At 42.5% G+C, this 15,210-nt stretch overlaps 1 protein-coding gene across 3 annotated transcripts in view; it reads right to left on the bottom strand.

The window, feature by feature from the left end:
• Positions 1-15,210, bottom strand: part of INTS4 (integrator complex subunit 4) — a 39,428-nt gene that overhangs the window by 10,222 nt on the left and 13,996 nt on the right. For all 3 annotated transcript variants that reach the window (XM_013305723.3, XM_027777919.2, XM_055802091.1), the window contains exons 11-17: positions 14,242-14,447; positions 11,505-11,647; positions 10,377-10,492; positions 8,240-8,373; positions 7,289-7,446; positions 4,274-4,367; positions 2,075-2,155 (exon numbers count right to left, since the gene is read on the bottom strand). In XM_013305723.3, coding sequence (XP_013161177.1) covers positions 2,075-2,155; positions 4,274-4,367; positions 7,289-7,446; positions 8,240-8,373; positions 10,377-10,492; positions 11,505-11,647; positions 14,242-14,447 — 932 coding nt within the window. The remainder of the gene's footprint in view (positions 1-2,074; positions 2,156-4,273; positions 4,368-7,288; positions 7,447-8,239; positions 8,374-10,376; positions 10,493-11,504; positions 11,648-14,241; positions 14,448-15,210) is intronic.

Here is a 15,210-nt window from a genome sequence, read left to right as displayed (position 1 = left end):
AGTCTATCTTTTGACACTGCATTTTGAATTTCCAGGAGCAGAGCGCTCGCTGGCTCCCACTCTCTGCTCTGGAATACAAAAGGCGAGCAGCACAACAGAGCAGCCTCAGGGGTCCCGCTCAGGTTTACAGTTTTGGAGCTAGATTTGACAAGTTCTCTTGAACACAACTTTACATTCAACAATACTTCACGTACCGCAGCTGATGATGGGAACTATCATATGATAAGTATTGTTCTGCGTTATTTTAGATAGACGGTTAAAAGCACAGACAGGATGACACTGCACGGTTTTGCTCACGGTACTTTTTCTGTCAAATAGATGGGCTTAAGTAGACGAGAGAAGTGCTCAAATTAATACTAAGTCTAGTTCAGGATGACTGTATAGAAGCCACGAACTTGCAAGTTATTTAATAGGAAATATTCCCTCACCTTGCATTGACGGGAAGTGATCTACATTCACAATCACAACAGATAAAACCTCCCAGGGGGTTCACGTGCTACTGAGAAGGGCACCCAAGACAGACAGTTCAATTAGGGAAGATTTAAAAAGCTGATAGGCTTTTGTTTCCACTCACCCCTGCGGACAACTGTCAACAGCATAGAAGGTTTTGATGCGTAGCAGTACCTGCCTCTTATTACATCTTAATTAACTGAAGACTCAACATGTCAGCAGAGTTTCCCAGCAGATCCATGAACTTGCTTTTACCTTGGGCTCATTCCCAGATTATTTAATAGCTTGCTTTCTCCTTTACCTTTTCTTAGGGATTAGCTTCAGTTTTTCCAGGTTCCAATCATTTTTACATCACAGAATCAGAATAACTCAGGTTGGGTACGACCTCCAGAGGTCATCCAGCCTGGTCCCCTGCTCAGAGCAGCTCTAATTAGATCCAGTTACTCAGGGCCACATCAAGTTGTGAACACTTCCAAGGATGGAGAGATTCCCCCCACCGCTCTGGGCAGCCCGTTACAGTATTTAACCATCCTGACGGTAAATTTTCCCCCTTTATATCTAATCACAATTTCTCATATTCTGATCCGTGCCCACTGCCTCTTGTCCAGAGCAGTCTGGCTCTGTCTCATCTGTATCCTATGATGAGGCAATGGAAGACAGCAGTAAATCCACTCTGAAGCCTGCTCTTCTCCAGGCTGGACAAGCCCAGTTACCTCAGCCTCTCCTTGCAGGGAATGTGCTCCAGCCCCTGACCACCTCGGTGGCCCTCTGCTGAACTTCCCCCAGATCATCAGCATCATCCTTCTACTGGGGAGGCCAAAACACAACACAGCCCTCCAGATGTATCTCCTCAGGGCTGAATAAAGGGGAAGGATCACCTCCCCAGAACTGATGGCTACACTCTTACTAGGACAGTCCAGGATGCCACTGGTCTTTGCGGACAACACATTGAACATGAAGCCACCAGGTTCCCCATGCCAAACACCGTGAGATTGCTTTCATCCCAACTCCCCAGCCCAGCCAACCCACCCTGAAGAGCAGCCATTGTCTTCCAGCACATCAGCTGGCTCCTTGATTTGGAGAAGCCTTATCAGCCAACTCCTTCAGCCAGAATCCTGCCAGTTTGGTGAAAAGGAAACAGCACGAGACTGTGCCAAAGGCTTTGCTAAAGTCACGAGATGTGACATCCACTGCCCTCCCCTTGTTCGTAGCACCAGTCTCCCCATTGTGGAGAGCAATGATGCTCGTGAGGCATAAATTCGCCCTTGGGAAATGGATTCTGGCTGTTCCTAACCACCTTGTTGACCTTCACTGCTTTAGAAAGAGCTTTTAGGAGGATTTGGTCCATAACCTGCCCCAGAAACGAGGTGAGGACAAGCAGCCCAGTTTTCTGGATCTTCTCGCTCCTCCGGAAGATGTTTGCCTTTTTACAGTCATTATGAACCTCTCTCGCTCACCACTCATCTTTTGAAGACAAGAAAAATTACTCCACTTTGGGGGGACTAAGATTTACTTGGACAGAGTACGGCAGTGTACGGTCAGAAGTGTATTATTGTGGCATGGCCGAGGAAGGGCTCGTATCTGAGGACTTGCCTCCACGCAGACCCAGACGCTTCCACCTCACCTGTTTTGCCGCAGCAGACGCTAACGCGTTCTGTTTCAGGTACAGAGGAGCTGCCACGTTCCACAGCTTCTCCTGCAAGGCCTACAGGAGAAAACCATGAAATGATGATAAATACCCAGCTCAGTTTAAACCTTGTAACGCTGCGCTCCATGGGCTTGGGAGCAGGGAAGATGTCCCGTCTCTCAGCTGTACACCCACAGGTTGATTGAAAAAGCAGGCCAAAGGTTTCTTTTGTGCTTTTAAATACAACAGGGGGAACCAAGGCCTCCAAAACATGTACGGTTCTATAAACCCACAGAGATACCTACACAACTAGAAAATATAAATCAGAAGTTGAGAATAATATTAACAAAGCTATGAGTTAGAGCCTGGCTGAGCCAAAGACATTGTACTTTTTAAGGAGAACTTTACACAGAATGCAGTCGCTTATAAAAACAGTAACTCACTGCTTTATCACCTCCCTGAGACCAAGATCAGGGCAATCTCAAATTGCAGGCAAAAAGCAGAAACAATAACAACTGTCCCCAGAAACACACCCACATAATCATATTTCTGAACTTTGCTGATGACAGCCTCCACTCCACCAAGGATCTCGGAGTTGCTATGAATACCGAGTGTAAAGCATCTACTGATACTTGCGTTAACAACAAACCACAAAAACCAAAAATCACAGCACCCAACCACACCCCATTTGCTTTGTGTGTAAAAAAATTAAGAAAGCTTGACTGGATGAGTTATATCACTGCCTCCTTTTTTAAGCTGCCTGACCTTAGATACAGCTACACACAAAGCTGGCTGTAGCCAAAGCTCAGGAACATACAGACTATATCCTTCACTTCAGCTGGTCCCAGAATCCCCGTTAACTACCCCTAAAAGCACAGGGTATGTAGATCCTTTAAAAGTTTGGAACCTTTTGAGCCTCAAGAGGCTGGGAAATGAAGATACTTCACACTCCCCATCCCCCCACCAACAGCTTCTTTCTGTGGGGAAAGAAGCAATTGGAAAAAAAAAATGTACTGAAAAGGGCTGCTCTGACATTCGGGTTCTCTCTACCACATCAGAATATCTAACTGTACGATATTACAAGTTACTTTTCATTTCAGCCACATTACTGACTCCTCTGCATCACCGATATATGGACTATTCTACAGCTTGAGCCAAGAACGGCTGATGCAGCTTTTACGTCCTTCATCCAGACAGAGCGCTCCTCTCTGCCAGATAAACCATCTGGTTCACACCAGCCAAACCCTGGAGAAGGGCAACAAAGCCACCTCCAAATGCTGATCCTCAGCCTGGACAGGACATTTCACTTTGGCAAAAGTTTGGATTTAGCTAGGATGGTACTGAACTGTAACACCGCTCAACTAAAATACCTTCTCTGGGTGATAAATGTGTTCCAAGGAGTTAAGGGCTGCCATGAGATATGCCAACCAGCAGCTACACCTTTAGGAAAGAAACTGAAATTCCTTCCTGGTTTTACATAACAAAGCTTTTATTGAGTCCCTCTGGAAACCTGTTGGTTGCTTGCTTTAGTTCTTGCTATACATGTGTATAAGTTACATTCAAAGACCTAAAGAATGCCAGGAGACAAATACTACGCAGGCAGAAGTGAAGCAAAAAATTAGTTCCTGTTTACAGCAAGAAGCTGACTTTGAAAAGGTTTGCTGCCGTGGTGTCAAAGCAACCACTTCATCTTCTAATATCAAACAGACAGATCATTATAGCACTGTAAAAGAAAGCACGACTGATGTTTTGCTCAATCAAGTCTAAAGGATTCCTTTGACGCTGGTGCCAAAAAAAGCTATCTACAAAACATCATCTATAAAAACCCCACTTCCAGCAGCAGTTTAGCAAAACTCATTCCAGTGGCCACTAGCAGAGAAAAGTTACTCTCGTAACATAAAAGGCTACAGAGCAGTTGCCTCCATTGTGATTTCTGTCAGAAAATAACCTGCACTGGTAATCAACAGAAGCCTTATGTACAACAGCAGAGATCTGCACTGGCGTGCTCATTGGCAAAGTTACTGCATAAATTATTGGCCACAGGAGGGAAGCAGGATTATCAGAAACCCATGGAACCTACACTTTCATCATACATCAGTTTTCAGCATGAACATCACAACATGAAAGGGCAGCACCACTGCAACAGACGGGGGGCATTTTTGAAGAACAGCCCAAAAACCCCAGATGAAGTCAAACCTTGATGAGGAGCAGCTGACACTGAAGGTAAGTTGCAGTGAAATCTGCCATCCCTGCCAGTTCTGACTGCAGTTCTCCAAGCCTCTGAAGATCACTGAAGCATGTGGGGAGGGAAAAAAAAAGAAAAAAAAAAAAAAAAGAAAGAAAAAAAGAAAAAACAATGTTGAGACAGCAAGCAGGTTAACCTAAATGCACTCAGAATGCAGCAACAGTGAAGCCAGTTATTCCCGCATCTTGCTTTTCTTATCCTTAGAATAAGCACCAGAAACAGTAGCAAAACACACGCTACAAAACAGTTTGCACCTTGGGACTTGGCATGTCCTTTCTTCCCGGAGGCTGACACAAGCACAGCCAGTGGAAGCAGTAAGTCTGTCAACCCGCATTACTCTGCAGCCCTATGGGAACCATACAGCGTAGCAGTTCCAGATTTAACTTAAAACACTCCAGACTTCTACAGCAGCTAACGACCCATTTGCGTTACACTGCTGGGAAACCTAACTATTCACGTTGGCTAAGAAAGGTTGTTTGGAACACGTCAGGCTCATGTAACAAAGCACATTTGAAATATAGCTGCCTTTTTAAACTAAGCTGAAATCTGATGTACTGATATTTACCCAGCTAGCTGTTGCGTGTTGTCTGGTGTAAGTATTTCTTGTAAATCATACAGCAATAGAAGTAGCTTTTAAGTTGATAGCAAAAAAAACGACTGTTCATGGAACGCAAAAAGGTTTCAGTCCTCTACTCTCAGACATGTTTTAAAATCAAAACTGTGGATTAAGAAAACAAACCTCATTTTTTGTTATAAAACTGAAAACAGATTGGATGATGTGGATTCAACACGTCTCTGTTCTTCTCCGCATTTTGCTTTGATCCAAAGTGTACTAAAATTGTCACTCTAATTCCATACTTCCTACTGTATTATTAAAAAGAACATTTATTTTTCTTCAGATGACCCTTTCCTTTTGCTTATTTTACGTTTATCTTTGTATTTATGATGCAATTCTGAAACTTTGGCCCTGCAAAACCAGAAGGTTGCTGAGCACTGAGACATTAAAAAAACCCACGAGGTATCTGTATAATTTGCAGCCAAAGAAAATCTCTCCTAAGCAGAGGGGCTGTGCCTTCCTTCAATGCAACAACAGGAGAGCCAGCCCCAGCCTTACACAGTGACTCCATTTCATCTTTTCCCAGAGAGCAGAGAGCAGAAAAGACTCCTGGGTGCTCAATTCCCATGTCATACTTAATGCATCACAACATGCTAATGGGAAACAGGATGTCACCTCTCAGCTAACAGCTAGGCAGATATTCCATTTTCAAGTCTTCTACGGTTCCCGATTCCACTAATTCTATTTCCTTACAAATCTTAAACAGATTTCAACATCCCTGCAAGACAAAAAAAAGAAAAAAAAAAAAAAATCCTGTTGTATAGATGGAGAAACTAAACTACAAAGACTGATTTGCTAAAAAGCCTGTCTTACAGTTTCAACCACAGAGCCTGGGGGATGAGCGTCAGTCTTCAGCACGGTTAGAAATTTAAGCCCCAAGCAGACACCAGCTCCACAAGGTCTGTGTTACTCCCCCTGAAGACAGTAATGACCAAGGAGGAGGGAGTTATGTCCCACCAGACACCATTGCAGTGAGCTGCTTCTACCCCTTTCCTCTCAGCAACCAAATTGTTGGCGCAGGAAACCCTTGTCCTCTGCAAAATAACCTTTAATACTTTGGGGTTTGCATTAAATCCTCCCTTCTCTTAAGGGTGGAAAACAACAGCTGCTTTAGTATGGTTCCTGGGTGGTGATCCCAACGGGAAAAAAGCCCAGCCAATAATTTCCACCAACTCCAAAGCACTATTGTGCTTTACTGCATATCAGTTACACACCCAGCCATCTCCAACACTATTCCTGCACTCCAAATCGAAAACATTCACGGCCTGCAAGGTTTCCAGACCTTCATTATAGCTTTAAGATTCTGGATGCTCTGCCAAGAGATTACCTGTTTCACGCATTTAGTGCATTAAATGCTGTGAGACCATGGTTTAGACTGCATGTAGTAGCTTCAGAACAGCTGAAGACAAACCATATAGTTTTCACAGCTGGGTTTGCAGTGAGGAGCACACTGTTTATTCTCCACTGCAGGTGGGTGTAAAAGCGATTCAGAGCTACATACAGAAAAGGCAGCTATTTTGGGGAGAAGAAAAAGAATAAAGCTTTTTGGAATTCTATATTCCAAACAAAGCATTTTAGCTTGTTATTCTAACTCTCAAAATAAGGCTCTTTTCCTCTTTCCGAGCAGAGGAATTGCACTGAAAAGATCCTTTTCAAGAGCTTTGTTTGTAGAAATCAGCCTAGAGATGAAATGGAAGAGGTGACATAAAACCCACATTCAGAAACCATACCCATACACGTTTATCTACAGAACAGCAGACAGCAACACTCAACAATACTGTTTCTTCCAGGAAAATCCATCTGATTTTCAAACTGATGCAAGAATGCCAAATAAAACGGGCAATAAACACCCAACAAAGCATCAGAAGGGGGTCCTCTCCTGTTGAATTAAAGGCCATAGGACCTGGAAAACGGAAGAGCAAAGGGGACAACCTCTCTGCCTCCCCCCCCAAAAAAATACCCAAAAAAACTTGTGCACATGTATTACAAGTAATATGATCAAAGTGAGGGCCTCCTACAGGGACAGCAAACCAAGAACAATAAACCATAACAACAGAGTATTTACGATAAGCAAACAGCCCAGGAAGAGCACCCTTACCTGACCCTTACTGCGCTCTGAAGGGGTGCCCCCCAGAACGCACGCTGATTATTTAGTGGGGCACAGCCAGACCTGACACCATCAGTTTTATGTTAAACAATGTTGGTTTATCACAATGCTTTCTAGAAGGTGGCTCAAACTACGTATTCAACGGCAAAGTACAACACTAAAATTCAGAAGCAAAGTACCCGCTTCAAAGACATTGGGCACCCTAACCGATCTTCCCATGAAGAGGTCTGCTTGCAGCCTTACCGGATGGTAAATTCCAGCAGCTCCTGTATGCCCTGTGGGTCGAGGTGCTGAAGGCTGTAAACCCTCTCCAGGCTCTGATGCAAGAACTGCTGGGAAGGATCTTCATGAGGTGTAATACTGGGAGAGACAGGGGAGGACACCAGCTTTCTACCTGGCAACTAAGCAAGAAGACAGACATGCAAACAAAACAAAAAAAAAAAAAAGGGAAAAAAAAAAAAGGAGAAAAAAGTCTAACACAAGTAACAACGCTGCAAAATGCTGCCACATTATTTAACAACTACCAACTGAGAGCTCCAATTAATTTCTCAAATTCAAAATTTATATCAAGGCTTTCAAGCCTGCATCTTTGTTAGTTAATACTCCCCAGTTTGTAATCCACTCGCAGGTACAGATCTTCAGGTCAAATTCCAACACCCCTTTGAGCGAAACATCTTCCTCCTCTATTAACTATGACACTGCAAAGTCAAGTGAAGTCCAAGACCACACGAACTGCAATTCATTTTATGAGCTGTAGTAAGATGTACAACCAACTTCAGTCCCGCCTGTGCTTCCACACAGGAAAAACATGCTTCAAAGCAGCAGGGAACACATCTCACGTGCAAGCAAACCGTTTAGATAGGACACAAGTCAAATGTTGGAAGATCTTCACAGGCTAAGCTCCCCTTCCCCACATAGTCAGAGCTACAGAAAGGTCCCAGGAATCCTGCCCTAACCAGCTAGTCTCACTTGAGAGCAATAACATTATTACTCACCCCAAAATATTACCAAATCCATATGGTAACAATTTAGTATCTGGCTCTCCTTACTTAACGTACGTTTCAATATTCATTTGCGTGGTGCTTGGAAGAAAAAACTTTTAGAATGCAAGTGTTACACACAGACAGACATAGAAAGAGACCACCAATATTCATAACAGAGTAGTGAAGTGCCAACCAAAGTGGTTCAACTTACTCTTAACGGAGGGACCAGATGAGAGAGACTGTCCCGAAGATAGGCGTAATGTCTGAACGTATGATCAGAGAACAGGGCAGGCATTGTTGGGCAACTTTTAGCAGCATTAAAAATCAGAACCAGAACAGCAATGTCTATTGAAATGGATTGTTAAAGAAAAATAAGCAACAGCAGAAGAGCTCCTTGGGGATGGAAAGTTAGAACAACAACTCAACAACCCTTTCTTCGCTTGAGATCTGTCCAGCAAGTTCTTTATAGCTGGAGAATGCCAAGCAAAACCCAAAGAGGTGGCTGTCTGAGCAGATGAAAAGCAAGTACAAAGCACAAACATTTCAAGATGGGCCATATTGGAGGATGGATATTACTGCCAACATGGGATGGCTCAGAGGCAACACAAAGGATAGGAGCCAGGTATCATAAATGCAGAACATGCTCATTAGGTGGAGTTTCACTCTTCCTCGAAGCTTACACTGTGCTTACTGGTTTGGTACCCAAACACCCTCTAAAATAAACATTTACCTCTGAGTCTTTGAAAATTGCTGCATTTTCTGTGATGCCCTGAAAGACATCCCTCCCCTTAACACAGACTTAAACCAAAGAATCAAACACAGGAAGATGATTCTGGCATAGAAAAAACACGTTCACAGTCTGAGAGCCAGAGAAATACAGAGGGCAGCCAAAGGCAGTTAGCCCAAAGACTGGGGCACTCACGTGCAACAGGGCTGACCCCAAGCACAGGATCTCTAACAAGAGAGCGTGAAAGGATCCCAGTGCAAAGCTTATGATCATCTGGGGACTTGCCTGCACAGGGATGAAGCAGGTTCAGCCACAGAAGGGACTGAACCCACATTTCTCACCTTCTGAAAAATCTTTTGCATCCACCAACTGCCAAGCATAAAGGTTTCCTCTTGACAAACCAATTTCTCCTCTTTACCCAAAACCCTTTCCAAATTTTCAGCTGAAGCTATTCAACTATCCTGATTCAAATTTCCTAAGTGCTCTGAATCAAACAAAACGATGTTTTCAATTAACAGTTTACATTGGAAACATACCTTTCAGGTCTGCTTTGCAGTTTCTGGCTCCCAGAAACTTAGTATCTTCACATAATACACCTCTGTAAAACTGGGTGGCAAGTTGCCTCCAGATCATTTTCTAAAATAATATTCTTTGGTTCAAGAATGGTTCAAGGCAGGAAAGTGCCTTGAGCTAAATAACAGCTTTCTCACCTCCGCAGTGTTCCTTCAATTCTCAGCTCATAGGACAAATTTACTCAATTACACAACCATCTGATTATGGATTAACCTTTCTCTCCACCTGATTCTAGCCCTGTTCAGTTCTCACAAGGTATTTATTTAATCTGTATAGAATTTCTATCTCACGGCCTGTGACTAGTGAGAGAAATATGGAGTAGCTTGACAGAGGAAGAGTTATTCCAGTCTAACATGTCTCAGCATGCATCAGAAGCAGCATTATATTCTGCAATGGCTCAAAAGGGAAGCAAGGAGAATGAACAATGGAAAAATGGTATTTCACATTTCCAAGGCATCTCCTATTGTCAAGAATAATGGTGTAACAATAATAGTTTGTATTCTAAAGCACTAGAAGAGCTAACGTTAATAAAAGGATTTCTGATTTTGAATTGTTTCAGAAAAGATCGTAAGTTTATAGCATTATGGGGATTCAGCCACTGCTGTACTAAGAGATGGCACTGTTCTATACACTGCACAACAGTGAGGATAGCAGAAGTTTTACCTAAAAAGAAAACAGACAAGGAAAACCACTCTTCTTATTTAAAAGTTAAACCATCTTCAAAATTAGTGCAAACTAGACAAATGTTTTCACATCAAAGGACTCATCTGCAAAGCCCAAATCCTGACAAATTGCTTGATAAATAGATTATTCATCACAGCATTAAAAAAAAGGCCAATTATACCACATTGGTATTTATGAAGATGGTTCCAGATAACAGGTATTCCATCACTTGCCGAGTAATAAAATTAGAGTGGCAAAGGGATTCAGAAATAGCTACAAGATTGTCTGCTACAGTTTGAAATGGTTTAACAAATGTAAGCATCAGGAAAATATGAGTAAAATCTATTAAAATCAAAACAATCAACTGGCTTCATGAAAAAGATACAGGCTGGATCATCCATGTCTGGTTCTGGAGTGTCAAAGAAGGGATGTGTGCTCAGCAGCTCTGGGACTAATGGAAGCACCAAAGTGGGATGCCTGCTTCCCAAGAACTTCAAGCACCTGAAAATACACAGATTGAAGTGTTTCTTGTTTCTTAGTAAACACACACATTGCAAAACGCAACATTTTAAAGCATTGTCACTTTATGCTGCAGCAGCACTTTGAGGGACTGGTCAGCATCAAAAACCTGCTGTCCAAGACTACTGACCCTTCATGGCTGAGTATTTGCATTAACATTTGATAGGATCCAAGACAACTGAGAGGACAGCTTGAAAAAGCAAGCAGAAATAAAAATTTGTTTATTTAAACTGTTCAAGAAACACTTAACACATGGAACTACACAACCCAAGAAAAGCTTTCATACTAAACGCTAACAAGTGAGCGTTTTTTTTTAGTTCAGAAATAAAGGAGCGAGGAGGTAAACCCCCACCTATGTAACAAAACCCAAAACCCCCCAAAACTATGTACGAGTACACTGGAAGACAAAACAGACTAAAACATTTCCAATGATACCCAAGAATTCCATCTCAAACCAGGTGTGCTGGAGCATCACTTCCTTTGCTGCTTCCATTAAACAATCAGAAAACCCACACACAAACATTCATTATTTTTGCTCAGACAGAAAAAGTCTCTCCAACAGCACAATGCCACATAGCCAATCCACTTGTCAAAACCGGTATAATCAGCTGCTGGTAAATATTACTATTTAATGCAGTGTCAAGTAAGCACAAAACATTAGCTGCATAAAAGAGATGAGGTTTTAAACTGAAGTTTGAATTCATCTTTTCTGGGAATGCTTGGAGGGCTTGTAACAGAGGCTATTTCCCGTAGTGGTCACCAGTTCTGGGATTCCCAGTACAAGCATCAACATGCAAGAACAACACAGAGTTTCCACCTCAGTCATGAATATGTACAATGCTTAGTACAGCCACTATTCCAAATACTTACAGAGTAACAGGATTGTACACCTGCAATACCTCTTACCTCCTTAGCTAGCTCAGTATTTGCCTAACACCTCAGTTACCAGAAATAGGAAAATAAGTAAACACACAAGGACACTGAACATACTCACTTCCAGATGGATTCTCTGTCTGTGGGATACTTAGTCAGGTTTTTCAGCAGCTCCACCAGTGCAAGATGGATGCCTTCCTTAGTTGAGACATTGGTGCAACACAACAGTTCATGAAGTGCTTCCCGAATGTCCCTTGAAGAATCCTAAAAGAAAAACCAAAGAAAAAAACAACCCAGACACCTTGGAGTGCTGAGAGAAAAGATGTGCCTGCATACGCATTTACTTTAAAGGTAGCAGTTCCTGCTCCTTGGCTAAATTAGTACCATAGGCATTTGAAAAACAGCACGTTTCTAGTTACCACAGCTAAGCACAGATGAAGTGACAGACCAGGCAACTGCTGCAGGGTCCCCTGCTGGTCTCATCCACCCATATGCTTCATTTTCTGGAACGAATGGGAACTGCTTTACTGCTGACCTCCTCAAGCAGAGCAAGAGTCACCGTTTGGTTTGGGTGATGTCGTCCCCTTTAGGGACAGGCAGTAACAGAAAAGGTAGGCACTGGGTAATTCAGCAAAACAGTCACCGAAGATCGTTTTATCATCTTTGGAGAAGCCTTTTATCACTCAACACATGAAGCTCAATTCCACAAGCCCTTAACCCAGTCACCAGCCTCCAGAGGGTTTAGCATAAGCATTGAGGACATGCCAGTGGCTGGATGGACCAGATTAACAGTGATCATCTATAGGAGAAAGGAACTTGACCTAACTACAAGTTTACAGATGGACAATAAAAAAGCCAAAACTGAATCAGAAGTTCAGTCACAAACTTTTTTATGATCGTATGGGATTCCTAATGCATCACTTTTAAAGTCACATTGCACCCATTTTATTTTTTAGGCCAAGGTGACGTTCTACAGAGGAGTTTATGCAACCTCCAAGCAATATTTTTGGAAGCGCTGTGGCTGAACTCCAGCTTAATTAATTACATTCCTTCTGCCAAAAACCACCTTGTCATTCCATATCAATGCATTATACTTCCTGGCTATCAGCATTTGTGTGGGACTGTTGGACAGAATGTGAAAATTTGATAGGATACAAGAACTGAATGTGTTTCAGTGGTGGATTTTTTTTTTATTTTATTATAATTTGCTAAGTATCAACAGCTCATTCATCACTGTCTTACACAAAAGAAGAAAGAAAAAGTCCTCTTGTAAAGGCTTTTAGATGACGGTCAACACACAAATGATCAAAGGAGGAAAGCACAGCTGGGCTGCTCAGCTGTTCCTTATTTTGGTGGTGGAAGGCAGACTACGACCAACAGAGAAGACATACTCTAAGGACTGAAATGAAATGACCACAGACATAAAATACTTCAGGTGAGTTGCACAGACCACTGGAAGGGCAGTGCAGAGACAAGCAAGGCAGAAGACTACAAAGGGACAGAGAAGAGCCCAACTCAACAGAAACTGAGATCAAGGACAACAAGGAAAGCAGAATCCAAAGCCTGGTCAGAGAAGCAAGGAGTAGCTGTACAGTTACTCAGATAAAGTCAAAGCAGTAAGGTGGAAACAGAAGCTACCCCATCACCCAACTGTTCCATATTTACACTCTCGGAACAAATTTAGGGACCAAGGTTAATGCTATTTTTCCATATCCTTTATTTTGTTACTGGAAAACGAATTTTACAGAAAGCAAGCAAGCACCTTTCAGAATCAGACAAACCCATTAAAAAGTTACTAATTCTCAGACTTTAGCTATCCTAATACCTGATAATAATTACGATAATGTAACCAAAATACCTGTATGATCTATCATACATAAGCCAACACAGAAGCATAAGACAGAACCCCAGTCTAACTAGGTCATTCTTACACTTTGATGCACAAGCCCCCCGCTTGAACGAGTATAAATCAACTACGTAAAAACGTGAGGCACCTAAAACCCATTGCTGAATATGCAAACTCAGATCATATTCCACAGCATTTGTTACAGACTGATAAAACAGGTTGGTTAGTTTGCTTCTTCCAGAGGCACAACTGAAAGAAGCCCCTGTTGCCCTGCATCAAGCAAACAGCAGGTGAAAAGACAAAACCAGCAGAATTGCAGCACCGCCTGAGGCTGGGGGCCTACCCAAAAGAACCAGAAATTTGTCAAAAAAACCCCAAGCCTCAGGGGCTATAGCTCAGCAAATAAATCAGGTCTGAGGGGAAGCTGTTTGGCACAGCACTGTTCATACAGCCAAAATCTCTTCCCTTTCCCAGATCAACTCCATCAATCAGGAACAGCAGCTGACTCATGCTGTCCCCTGGATCCTGGCTGAGCACAGACTGGGAAGATGCTGGTTGGGAAACCCCAAAATTACACTGCAGAGCATGCCAACAAACTCTCTGAACAGTCAGGAGAGATCTCAGGCCTGCGCCCTGACTCTGCTCAGTGAGCAAGGGTGTAGCCAAAGCAGCTGAACAAAGGAAACAGAAAAAACCTGAAGCTGTATTCGACATGAAGTGGTGCAGAGTGCTGAACCACAAAACAGGACAGAAGGGAACACATAAGGCAGCGGCACAGTGACAAAGGCTAGAGTTTGATCTGAAATTCATCTATTTCAAAAGTATGCTGTTGTCCTGGAGATTACGAGCTACTAGACCTTAGCAGCCTCTGGGGATGTTCAAAGAAGACAAAAACAACCATCAAAAAGGTGGGCAGTTTCAACTCAGAGGAAGGGTCTGATCGGCATTATATCATTAAGCACCCCAAAGAAAGCAGGAACATGATTTTCTTCCCTCCTCAAGAATTTCTTACCTCCAAGACAGCTAATACAGTATCCAGCTGGTCTTCCCGCAGTGTGATATTGTTGGAAATTTTTCTCATTGTGTGTATTGACTGCAATCTCACTTCCTCGATTTCATCATTAAACATGTCAACCAAAAAATCCAGGCATTTCTCCGCAAAAGAAGGAGAGGACTGAGCCAACATACAGAGGGCTTCAACCGCAGCAATCCGAACCTCTGTTAAAAGACAGGGAGGGAATTAATTGTAAGTGCTGTTTAAAAGGACATATGGCCCAACGGCCAGGTCTTATATCATTCAAAGACTGGGCTAAGGACAGGAGATGCTAAGTAAAACCCGAGGACGATGGAGACTAAGCAGAGACCCATACCACTGGGGATCTTTTCACAGGCAAGTCTTCAAATCAAAAGCCTCACCTCTAATACTGCAAGCGCTGCTGTTGTAAGCATCTGCAAGAGGGACTTGTAGGTAAAAACCACATCTCCTACCCACCGATAAATAATATGTATTTCAGTGCATTTTGCAAGTGTAGCATTAACCACAGTATCTTAAGCAAACTAATTTAGATAATTAAACTCTGCTTGTTTTATTCTTCATGACATTTTAATTGCTTGGAGCATTCACTGCATTTTTAACTTGCTATGTAGCACTTTATGAATAGCTGAAAAGCCCTAGAGTTTCAGCATTTTGGCAGTAAACAGAAAGAAATTTTCGTGCTTCGTGGCTTTGGGTTCCTCAAAAGAAAGGAAAAAAGTGCCACCTAATTATTAAAATGATTCAGAACTTAAGCAAAAAAGCATCAAAAAGAGTGTATTTATATGGTAAAACATTGCAGGAATTTGAAGAATACCCAGATATAACAAGCTTAAGTGGAGATGAGATTCTCTTCCCTAGACCCATCCTTGCTAGCTGCCATAACGTTTATGTGCTGGCATCATAAAAACGAGAATTAATCTGGTGTCTTGCAAACCTTATTGTTTT

Source organism: Falco peregrinus, chromosome 4 (genome assembly GCF_023634155.1).
Source record: "Falco peregrinus isolate bFalPer1 chromosome 4, bFalPer1.pri, whole genome shotgun sequence".
Classification (NCBI taxonomy): Eukaryota; Metazoa; Chordata; class Aves; order Falconiformes; family Falconidae; genus Falco; species Falco peregrinus.
The sequence above is the reverse complement of the archived record's forward strand: the minus strand, read 5'-3'. Positions and strand labels throughout refer to the sequence as shown.